At 50.5% G+C, this 12,500-nt stretch overlaps 1 protein-coding gene across 1 annotated transcript in view; it reads left to right on the top strand.

Moving 5' to 3' along the window:
• Nucleotides 1–12,336, top strand: part of LOC311340459 (xylosyltransferase 1-like) — a gene marked incomplete at both ends in the record, with an annotated part of 54,304 nt that extends 41,968 nt beyond the window's left edge. The window contains 4 exon segments of the mRNA XM_084465350.1: nt 6,305–6,571; nt 11,575–11,701; nt 11,704–11,771; nt 12,244–12,336. Of these exon segments, the coding sequence (XP_084321476.1) occupies nt 6,305–6,571; nt 11,575–11,701; nt 11,704–11,771; nt 12,244–12,336 (555 nt within the window).
• Nucleotides 12,337–12,500: the final 164 nt, after the last annotated feature.

Here is a 12,500-nt window from a genome sequence, read left to right as displayed (position 1 = left end):
ATAAGATGCTACACACTTTACTTTACATGACACTCAAGAAAGTCGAATTATTGGGTTAGTCCAACTGTGATTGGATTACTAAGGTGCATGTATACACCTTAGTCAAGCTAAAATCTAATCGAATTGGATTTCTCATAGTCGAATTAAGACCCCTAGATAATTCGATTCATAGTCGAGTTAAGCGTGCATGTACGGAATGGGATTGGTTTATGCGTTGAATTGCGTTCTGCGCATGCTCGAGATCTTTTCCCGGGGAAACGAGAAACTGCGATTTATTTAAAAAGGTGGCGCAGAAGATGGAGGAAGCCGGTGAATGTAGTTACCCCCTATAAGAATTGTGTCCCGACCGTGGGAGCGCGCATGGCATGCATTCATTAAAGGTGGAAGCACACAGACACTAAGCTTCGATTTCACCCAAGGCTGAATTAAAAGTTTTTCTAAATGTGGGTCAACGAGGTTGTAAAGTAGTAACTTCGGGCACATCTGTCAAAATAATGTTTGTTTTTTCTTTTTTTCTGTTTTTTTCTCCCGACGTGTTTACGATCTTTATTCATTCATTGCGCCACGGCGGGGAATGCCGTATACGGACGGGCTGCGGAGGGGCTGCTCCGGCGGGAGAAAGATGTTTTCAGTAGACAGCTGTCAACTCACTTCGGGTCGGCGATTTATTTAAAAAGCTGGCGCAGAAGATGGAGGAAACCGGTGTCGTGCAAATGTAGTTACCCCCTATAAGGAGTGTATCATCAGCAATATGCATTCAGTACACACTACTCTTCGATTTCACCAAAGGCTGAATTAAAAGTACATGTTTTTCTAAATGTTCCTCATCACCAAGGTTGCAAAATAACTACAATCTTTAATCATTCGTTGCGCCGCGTCCGAACTGATGGGGGTATTCTCTGATATTAAGAATCTTACAGACTGCGTCGGGTTCTCCGACTCTCTGGTACTTCCACAACAAGTAAAGACTCCTAGTGGGGTTTATCTCGCCCATGGGGGAAAAAGGAATTGGGGGAAATTAACTTTGGCTTTGACTCTCTGAAGTCCAGATTGAAACGAACATGGAGGAGAAAGCGATGATTCAGCATACGACCTAGAGGTCGGAACAATGGAGCATCGGAGAAATTATATGGACCCGAAGTGAACTGACAGCTGTCTACTGAAAACATCTTTCTCGAATGCCGCCTGAGTTTGTTGTTGCTGGTGACGTAAAGAGGTCAACTGGTGGCTCTATTACCACTAGTTGAAATGGGTACAGCGCCACTTATCGTACCGGGGAATGACATACTTCGGCCAATGAATCGATTTACTCACCGCCATGTATACCCGGACAATTGCAGTTGTCCAATTGTGGAGCATAGTTGAACTATGGCTTTAATCGGATTAAGCTGTGCATGTAAACGTACTGACTGCTAAGTACTATAAGTACGACACAATAAGTATACACTACAATACAATAAGTGTGTACATTAAGTGCCAGGACGTACAACATACAATAAGTAGGAGGTTGGGAGGGGTGGCTATGCAGAGTCTAGGTCTACAGCATCACCACAGCGGCGGAAATCTCCCGGCACACACAAAGTATGTCGTCATCACTGTGTGCTCCCACGTTACAGGGAAATGGCTACCGTAAATGATAGAATAGAGGAGCCAACAAATTGAACTTAACAGGTCCTTCCAGTGTCGTCATGTTTGCCGACACACACCCAGTCCTGGATCCAGACCAGGCCAAACGATCCAAGCCGTCAGGCAGCCAGGAAACCAAACGCTCACAGAGTGACGCAGAGAGAACCTGGAGAAAGGTTTCACTTTACAAAAAGGGGACATTAATAAACCGTTTATTAAACAGGAATTAGTTCTTTAGTTAATGCAGTATTAAGCATTAACAATCAGTTAATTAACAGTTAATGGTCTCGTAATCATTTACTATTGGTGTTCATTTCATGTTAAACAAGGTATTATTGTATTCATTATGTAATAGAATAAGGGTGTTCCCTAATCCCATCCTTAATTAACGAACCCCAACCCCTATGGTAATTCAATATGATAATGCTTATTACTGCATTAACTAATGTTAATGAATGGTTAATTAATGTTCCCTTATCGTAACCTCCACACCAACCCCAACCCCTATGGTAATTCAATACAACAATGCTTATTACTGCCTTAACTAATGTTAATGAATGGTTAATTAATGTACCCTAATCGTATAGTGAGTGATGGACAGACAGAGGGACTCCCTGAAGTCTTTCCCTCTCGCTCCGATTAGCTTCCCTTTCGCCGCTAGCAAATTGCTTCCACCTGAAGTAAATATTAACAATATAATAATGAGACAAATAAACTTTGGAACCAGCGACCCAGGAGAAAAGGTTTGTGAATCAGGCGACGGACCGTCAAAGCAGGCCAATCCAGCTGCCCCCCGCCGAGCCGAGGAACCACGGAGAATAATGTCCTCATAGTCTGCACATTCATACCCCCCCCCCCCCCCCCCAGCTGCCCACAGCGTCTGGGGCTGACCTCACCTCAGTCCTGTAGCCAGTCTGACTCCTGTCTGGACCCCGTCCTGCCAACCTGGCAACCAGACGCACGCCCACGGTCGCTGGCTCCAGACCGGGTCTGTAGTGCACCCTGGGTCTGCTCTAGTCCTGGGTCTGCTCTAGTCCTAGGTCTGCTCTAGTCCTGGGTCTGCTCTAGTCCTGGGTCTGCTCTAGTCCTGGGTCTGCTCTAGTCCTGGGTCTGCTCTAGTCCTGGGTCTGCTCTAGTCCTGGGTCTGCTCTAGTCCTGGGTCTGCTCTAGTCCTGGGTCTGCTCTAGTCCTGGGTCTGCTCTAGTCCTGGGTCTGCTCTAGTCCTGGGTCTGCTCTAGTCCTGGGTCTGCTCTAGTCCTGGGTCTGCTCTAGTCCTGGGTCTGCTCTAGTCCTGGGTCTGCTCTAGTCCTGGGGTCTCTGCTCTAGTCCTGGGTCTGCTCTAGTCCTGGGGTCTCTGCTCTAGATCCATGGAGAAAGAATGAAAAGCTCTCTTTTCAGGAGCTGATCAGAGCAGTTTTAAGGCATTAGTAGGGCATTACTGACCCATGATGAAGGCTTTGCTAACACTTGATACCCTGTGGTACACTTTGTAAAAGACAGAAAGTAGCAGGGCTCCTTGTGTTTATTGCTGCAGGTTAACTCTGCTAAATGACTCAATGTGCTTTCGGTCTCTAGACTCCAGGAGGTGTAGAATAAGTAGAGACAGTTTGGTGTGGTTTATGCTAAAGTGGCCGAGGCATCCACAGCTCTGTGGGAGCCCTGAGGAATGGCCTTGGACAGGTAACTCAGTTCAGCCCAGGACACGGAGGACAGGCCAGCACACACACACACACACACACACACACACACACACACACACACACACACACACACGCACACACACACACAGAGCTCCTTGTGAGTGAAAATATTCCCCGGCTGCCAGGGTGAAGTCTTGGATTCAGCGTTGACCTTCACCAAGCTGAGACTTTCCCACCCCACGGGCATGTGGGTAGAAATAGATGATTAATATTTGTCGGGTGCGATATAAAACCACCTCTCCTTTTATATCTCCTTCCCACTGTTGTTGGCCGGCCATGGAGCCCGCTCCTCTCTGATCCCCCCCCCCCCCCCCCCGCCTGTTCAGCGCGGCCTCGCGTAGAGGTGTCTGCCGCGGGAGAGACTAACAGTAAATAGTTTCTTGTCTGAGGGTTAAAATGATGGTCTTTGTTTCCCTGCCAAGTGGTGGACAGCAGCTTTTCCACGAGACACAGCCGGGTACACACCCATTAGTGTTAGACGCACACACACAGGGAGGGAGAGAAGGGAGCGGGGACAACATCACATGGGGATCAGAGAAGAAGGCGTTCTTATCGAGGCGGAGGAGAGCGATGGAGATGGATGACCCACAGCAGAAGGCGACGGCTAATTAAGTCTTTCGTTCGAGCCGCTGGCGCTTTCCTCCTCTTAGCGACGCCTGCTTTCTATTTACAAATCATAATCAGCCGAGGGCATTGTTTTGCCCCACGCGCATTTCTTCTTATATTTATTTATTTCCGACGTGCATCTGATCTCGCGGCGTGCGTCGCGCTGGCAGAGTGGCGGGCCCCTGGCCCTGGGGCCCATTGTCGTGCCCCCCCCCCCCCGTCTCCGTTAGCGAGCGGAGCTAAACCCCTTTGTCCGCTGTCACGCTGTTTGAGTAGGAATAAACCTTCATAGAGATAAAAAGATAGGTTCCTTAAGACGTTGTTTTGCTGATGAGTGCGACACACCGTCAGAGAAGTAATACTACTAATACTACTACTAATAAGTATACTAATGTCTAGATACTCAGACATTATAAAAAGTATACTAATGTTTAGATACTAAGACATAAAAAGTATACTAATGTCTATATACTAAGACATTATAACAAGTATACTAATGTCTATATACTAAGACATTTGAAAAAGTATACTAATGTCTATATAGTAAAACATTATAAAAAGTATACTAATGTCTATATTTTAAGTATCAACAAAGAAGTATTGAATTCATTAACGCAAAAGCTCTACTCTACGTTTTTGGTTTGAGCCATCGACTGTAAAGAATAAGGTTTGAACAGGTGTGTGTTCAGGTTTGTTCAGCACACACACCAGACCCACCTGTGCAAACCTTATTCTTCAGTCTATGATAATAGTTGTAGTCTCAGTAAACCAGTGTCTATGGCTTTGCTGATTCTATTTGCATGCGCTACGTGCTGCTGCATTATAAGATGCAGTCTGAAGCAGACACACTGAACCAGAGACACACACACAGATGTTTCTACACAGTTTCTACGAGTCCACCGCAGCTGGGAGAGAAAAGAATGGCACGCTGTCGTCCGCACCAGTGGATCTGCAGCCAGGGGAGATGATAGATGGATTAATATACTGCATATGTAGTTTATATATATATATACTATATATTAGACACATAACTCAAACCAGGCAGCCAGAGTGAAGGCAGAGAGGATGTTGCAGCTGTAATGTAGGACAACTGATGTGGATTGTTTTATGAGTGGTTTGCGGAATTAATTCTGTCACTCTTCTCATTCAAACAAGATATCAGGAACGTTTACTAAAACCGAAATGACAGTATTTTCGATTTGGATTACACAGAATAGATAGATAGCTCACCAAGTCTGTTAGCAGACAACCAACAAAATGGACACACAGTAAACGTCAATCAAATAAGTCAATGAAAGTCAATAAAAAGTGAGCAATATTGCGCATAATTGAAATTGCATGTAAAAAAGAGCCAGGGGTAGATATAAATAACAAAATGAATAAATATTACACAATTGCACATTGTCCAGTGTGTGTGGGGGTGGGTAGGGGCGAGAGAGGGATAGAGAGAGAGAGCCATGACAGGCCACTACCCTGGCCTGTGTTGCGTGTTAGTGACCCGGTCTGAAGGCTGCCGTGGACCAGGAGTGTAAGAAGGGTTTCAAGTCGCTTCAGGAAGTCTTCTGCTTCTCGTCCGGCCGTGGTTGTTGGTTCCGTTCTCCCCCGTTCTTCTGCTTCTCGTGCGGCCGTGGTTGTTGGTTCCGTTCTCCCCCGTTCTTCTGCTCACTCCGCCGTGCGTCCGGAGAGTTCATCGCATCTCCGCAAGACGACACGCCCCCGGGGGGAGGCCAGGGCAGAGCGGATCGTTGGTTATTAGTATTATAGAACTAGTATTATGTGAAGCACAGAGAACCCATCTGGTCGGCCATGTTGGATCGCCACCCACTCTGCCATTGTTGTTTTTAGTAGAAAAATAACAATAAGATTCTCTTTTGGAATCGCCCCCACGAAAACTAAATGGAGCTTTGCTTGTTTATCAAGTAAAGTGAGAAAAGGAGTGCGTCAGTAGAGCAAGAATAGAACAGCTTCGATTTGATTTAATTAAATCAATTAGCTTTATAACCCAGAGATAGTTGCATTATTTGCTTTCTATCAAACTTTTATTTCCTTTTTAACGTTCACTATCGCACTCAGACACACATCACTCTGGTTGTTGATTATTCCCCCAGCCTTCTGGTGAGCTGACGTTTCTAAATCCTCTTCTCCTCCTCCTCCTCCTCCTCCTTCTCCTCCTCCTCCTCCTTCTTCTTCTCCTTCTTCTTCTTCTCCTCCTCCTTCCTCTCCTCCTCCTCCACCTCCACCTCCTCCTCCTCCTTCTTCTTCTCCTTCTTCTTCTTCCTCTCCTCCTCCTCCTCTCCCTCCACCTCCTCCTCCTCCCTCCTCCACCTCCTCCTCCTCGTCCCTCCTCCTCCTCCTCTCTCCCCCCCCCGCAGCAAACGGCGCGGCCCACCTTCTTCGGCAGGAAGTTCGAGGCGAGCGTGAACCAGGAGATCGTGAACCAGCTGGACAGCTTCCTGTACGGGCCGCCGGCGCCGGGCACGCCGGGGCTCCACGCCTACTGGGAGAGCGTGTACGACGAGCCCGACGGCGTGGCCTCCCTCAGCGACGCCCAGCTCACCCTCTTCCACTCCTTCTCCCGGCTGGGCCTGGCCCGGGCCGCCGCCTCCCTCCAGGGGGTCCCGCAGGACCACAGCTGCAGGTCCGTCACCCACGCGGCAACACACACACACACATACACACACACACACACACACGTGATGCTCGCAACACACGCAAACGCCACGGCACGGCACGCCACGCCACGGGAAGCACGCAGACACACACGCAACGCACACAACACATGATGTAGCGATGCTACTTTTTTTAAGTGAGAACACACACACACACACACACACGCGTCATGCTCGCAACACACGCAAACGCCACGGCACGCCACGCCACGGGAAGCACGCAGACACACACGCAACGCACACAACACGTAATGTAGCGATGCTACTTTTTTTAAGTGAGTACACACACACACACACACACACACAGTGTATAATGACAGTGAACGAGTTAAGTGAAATGATCATTGCATGTTTTTTAGCCACGATATATATTCTCTCATACATACATAGACACACACACTGACACACACACACACACACACACACACACGGAGCAAAGGAAGGTTCATATAGAGTTACACACGAAGAGCTCACAACCACACACATCCATCAGCCACAGAAAAATAGGCAGATTGGTTAGAGTCCACTTTCTCACACGCACACACACACACACACACACACACACACACACACACACACACACACACACACACACACACACACAGCCCGCGGTCAGGACGAGAACCCAAAGCCTTGACAGCCTTTGACTCCGTCCTCCTGCTCCACCCTCGGCGTCGTGTGTCAACGCGGGTACACAGCGACGGGACAAAGGGCGGTGTCGGGGCCCTCCACTAATACGGACGCCCGTAAGATGAGACGGCATTCTAGTCAATTAAGGGCTGCGGTAATAATTCTATATAGGTCACAGCGGTGGAAGATCTCCCCCGAGGCAGATGTATTATTAGGATGACTTCCAAAGCAATCTCGGAGCATGTGTGGTTTAGATGGCGGATGGTGTGTGTGGGTGTGTGTGGGTGTGTGTGGGTGTGGGGGGGGGGGGGGGGGGGAGAAACACATAGTCAATGATTCCATGAGGCAGACGGGGTCTGAAGTCGGGATCCGTGCTGAGTTGTACGTTTAGGCCATTGTGGATACTTAACACACTTCATACTGGACTTCCTCTCACGCTGACCTCAAGCTCATAAAAACCCGACGGTCCAGCCAGCCATGGGAAAAGCATCAAGGCCCCTTCCGTACTTAATGAGGTGCTTCACCCAGCGCCATGTAACGCAGGTCTACGTCTCAGTGTAGATCCACATTGTGTAGAGCATTATGCATTATGTAACGCAGGTCTGTAGATCTGCATTAATGTAGCTCCACATCGTGAAGAGAGCTTCATGTCACGCAGGTCTATGTCTCAACGTAGATATGCGTCATGTAGAGGGCATCATGTAACGCAGGTCTGTAGATCGTGTCACCACATTGTTCTGTCCTCAAGCAACAGAGCAGGCCTGGTGGCAGAGCGCTGCACGGCTCCTCACCTGCTGCTCTGGCTGTAGACCGCAGGTGTCATGGGGGGAGAGACAGAGGGAGCCTAGAGAGGAGCAGAGAGAGGAGTAGAGAGAGAAGTAGAGAGAGGAGTAGAGAGAGGAGTAGAGAGAGGAGCAGAGAGAGGAGCAGAGAGAGGAGCAGAGAGAGGAGTATAGAGAGAGGAGTAGAGAGAGGAGCAGAGAGAGGAGTATAGAGAGAGGGGCAGAGAGAGGAGCAGAGAGAGGAGTAGAGAGAGGAGTAGAGAGAGGAGCAGAGAGAGGCGCTGGCAGGCGACAGCCTTGGCTGGAGCTGCCAGTGTCTGGGCTCCACGTGAGCAGGGCCTGGTGGGTGTTCTGGGGGTCCTGTGGGGAGGAGCAGGGCTGTGGAGGGAGTGTTTCCATCTGTCAACCTCAGAACCTCAGAACCTCAGATCCCTCCGTCTACCGGCTACAGCTGCTCCTGCTCAGGGCTTAGAGTTAGAGGAGACATGGGAAGTGTGTGTGTGGGTGTGTGTGTGTGTGTGTGTGTGTGTGTGTGTGTGTGTGTGTGTGAGGGTGCATGTGCGTGTGTGAGGGTACGTGTGTGTGTGAGGGTGCATGTGCGTGTGTGAGGGTGCGTGTGTGTGTGTGTGTGTGTGTGAGTGTGTGAGGGTGCGCTCGCCGCGCTGCGGCGTGTGTGTGTGTGTGTGTGTGTGTGTGTGTGTATGTGTGTGTGTGTGTGTGTACGTGTGTGTGTGTGTGTGTGTGTGTGGTGTGTGAGGGTGCATGTGTGTGTAAGGGTGCACGTGCGTGCGTGTGTGTGTTAGGGTGCACGTGCGTGCGTAGTGTGCAAAGGTGCTAGCAGCATAACATATCTTTCACATCGCACCAAACGAAATATCGTATATTCAATAAGAATTGATTGGTGGATTTAAGGATTGATTTAAATGTCCCATTTGCTTTGCAGGCCTTCATTGGTTAACCCGGCAACTGATAAACTCAGTAGCCTTGATGCCGTCATGCCAGCACTGTACATGTGTTTAACGTAGAACCATTTAACCCGCCTCTAGCCTGCTCCACCTTGTCACACTCCATTAGGGCTTCTGTTCGTATGGTTGTGCCCTCACATGTTCCACGCATCACATCCCTACTGGAGTCTAGTATAGTCTAATGCACTGAACACTGTGGTCTGTAGCGCCAGCGCCTACTAGAGGAGGCGACCTTTACAGACGCTAACCTTTGAAAGGGTTGGTCTTCGACTTCCTGTTAGGTAACCGGAATACTGATGGTGTGTAGTAAGGGTGCATGGGTTTGTGTGTGTGTGTGTGTGTGTGTGTGTGTGTGTGCATGTGTGTGTGCGTGTCTCTGTGTGTCTGTGCGTGAGTGTGTCTCTGTGCGTGCGTGCGTGCGTGCGTGCGTGCATGCTCGCGTGTGTCTCTGTCTGTGTGTGTGTGTGTGTGTGTGCACTTGCTGCGACACTTTCGATGCGTTTGTATTCTCACGCACACTCAGCGGTGCCCTTGTGCGCTCTCGTGCACAGCGCTGTACATAGTGCACGTGTGCAGCGCCCGGCTGTGGGCGGACAGATGGCGGGCCGGGGGGGGGGGGGGGGGCAGGGGGGGCGGGGGGGGTGTGGCCCTGGTGGGGGGGGGCAGCAGCGGGAGACGGAGGGAGGGTTTGAAGTGGTTCTGAGGCTCACTGTGTCCGCGCCGGGAGCTCTAAACGAAGTCTCAGCCTCCCAGGCCTTCTGCCTCTCGTACAGTACAGTAGAACAACCTCATGTTACAGAACCAACAGAGGAATCAGGGCTGGGAGGAGAGGCAGCCGCTGAGAGAGGAGGAGAAGGGGAGGAGGGGAGAGAGAGGAGGAGGAGGGGAGAGAGAGAAGGAGGAGGGGAGGAGGGGAGAGAGAGGAGGAGGAGGGGAGGAGGGGAGAGTGTGGAGGAGAAAGGGAGGAGGGGAGAGTGTGGAGGAGAAAGGGAGGAGGGGAGAGTGTGGAGGAGAAGGGGAGGAGGGGAGAGTGTGGAGGAGAAGGGGAGAGTTTGGAGGAGAAGGGGAGAGTGGAGGAAAAGGGGAGAGTGTGGAGGAGAAGGGGAGAGTTTGGAGGAGAAGGGGAGAGTGGAGGAGAAGGGGAGAGTGTGGAGGAGAAGGGAGGAGGGGAGAGTGTGGAGGAGAAGGGGAGAGTGTGGAGGAGAAGGGGAGAGTTTGGAGGAGAAGGGGAGAGTGGAGGAGAAGGGGAGAGTGTGGAGGAGAAGGGGAGGAGGGGAGAGTGTGGAGGAGAAGGGGAGAGTGTGGAGGAGAAGGGGAGAGTTTGGAGGAGAAGGGGAGAGTGGAGGAGAAGGGGCAGAGTGTGGAGGAGAAGGGGAGGAGGGGAGAGTGTGGAGGAGAAGGGAGAGTTTGGAGAGAAGGGGAGAGTGGAGGAGAAGGGGAGAGTTTGGAGGAGAAGGTGAGAGTGGAGGAGAAGGGGAGAGCGAGAGGGGAATGGGTACTGGGGGGGGGGAGGAGGCGAGCAGCGCTATGGGTGGGAGTGTAAATATTTGCAGTTCTGCTGTCAGGGTAGCATTTACCCAGACAGGTTGACTCCAAGGCCTGAGGCTGAATACTGATGAGACAATAGTGCAGACCAGAGCGGCTGCGCTGATCCTCCAACGCCAGAGAGACGGAGTCTGGTTCCATTGTCGTCTTTAATTCGGTTACTTTTTTTTTTTGGTTGACATGGATGTGATAACTGTAATTTAGAAAATGTGTATTATTATTGTCATTCATACGAATCGGCTGTGTACCACAGCGGCAGACCAACAGTTATGTTTAATAATGTCTGAATGGTCTATGATTTGAATTTTTTATCTATAAATCCGAGGCGACTCTTCGAGGGACCGAGCTGTCAGGAAGATCAATTTCACAGGGCTCTACGTGGTTTCATAGAATAATCAGCATATCAACACACAATCGCACACAGCATCTATACACACACAAATTATGTGTAACAATAACATTTTAACTGTCCAATAAATTCCCCTTTTTTTGGTTTACCAGAAGAATTATTGCTTTTGTCAAAAGTCCATCACAGTGTTGAAAAATATATTCAGATCACATGCAGAAAGTGCAATATGGTATGTTGCAGATTGTAATTCATTTTTTAAATTCTAAATATTCTAAATATAATGGTAGTTAAAGTCAACTGATACCATTTTATCAGCACAGAAATACATCTGATGTTTCCCCAATCTACTTAGGGCATACAAAGGAATAGATAATCTACTAAGATAAAAATACATTAGCTTGTAATAGCTTTCACCTTTCCAGCCTCCATTCAGATGATTGTAGATATGATCTCCAATTATACGGTTGGCCTTTTACAGCGGCCCGGAGAATGTGGGTTGCCAGGTATCAGGTGAACCAGTGTATTCTTCTCTGAATGCTCTGTCCGTTGCCAGGTTTCAGGTTGACTCATCCGTCTGTCTCTGTATGCTCTGTGGGTTGCCAGGTTTAAGGTTAATCATGTATCTGTCTCTGAATGCTCTGTGGGTTGCCAGGTTTCAGGTTGACTCATCCGTCCCTCTCCGATTGCTCTGTGGGTTGCCAGGTATTTCCCATGGGCCACCCGGTGTCCGTCCACCTCTACTTCCAGTCGGACCAGTTCCAGGGCTACTTGGTCAAGCATCACGCCACCAACCTGGCAACTAGCAAGCTGGAGACCCTGGAGACGTGGGTCGCCCTGAAGAACACTTCAAGTCCAGCGCGCCGCCCGGCAGCACGTCCAGCCGGCTGCAGTTCGCTGAGGTGAGTCCGCTGCTTCCTGACGGGGGGTACCGCCTGTTTCCGTCATCAACTGATCACTTAGTGCCCGCGGCTCAGGGCGGCGTGCGGCTCAGGAGGCAGAGCGGGTCGGCTGGTAACCAGAAGGTCGCTAGTTCGATCCCCCGGCTCCTCCTCCTAGCCGAGTGTGGAGGTGTCCCCTGAGCGAGACGTCCTCACCCTGACTGCTCCTGACCAGCCGGCTGTCGCCCTGAGGGGCTGACTCCGCCGTCGGTGTGTGAATGTGTGCGTGAACGGGTGAACGTTGGGCAGTATTTTACGGCGCTTTGAGCGGCCACTGGTTAGAAAAGCGCCGTACGAACGCAAACGTCCGTTTAGACCGTTTAGTGACGCCGCCCGGGACTCGAAAACCCGCGAGCGCACGCCAACGCTTTGACCACTTCACCGCTCCGTCCGACGAGTCTGTGAGCGAAAGGCGGGGGATTTGATGTGAAAGCTCATCGCCCGCGGCGACGCCGTTTCCCGTCGCCGCCGCGACCTTGGGGGCGGACCCCCGAAGCAACAGCCAATTAAATCGAGCGGCCTGTGACGGCCTTGTAAAAATGCAAATGGCGCGGAATGCGCCGCGTGTGTTTGCGTGGATGAGCGCTCCGGCTCGGCGCTCCGGCTCGGCGCTCCGGCTCGGCGCTCCGGCTCCGTGCTCGGCGTGCCGGGTGTTTGTTGTTCCCTAATAGAGCGCCGTCTCACCTTCAC

The sequence above is a fragment of the Micromesistius poutassou genome (assembly GCF_964030765.1).
Source record: "Micromesistius poutassou genome assembly, chromosome: 3".
NCBI lineage: Eukaryota > Metazoa > Chordata > Actinopteri > Gadiformes > Gadidae > Micromesistius > Micromesistius poutassou.
The sequence above is the reverse complement of the archived record's forward strand: the minus strand, read 5'-3'. Positions and strand labels throughout refer to the sequence as shown.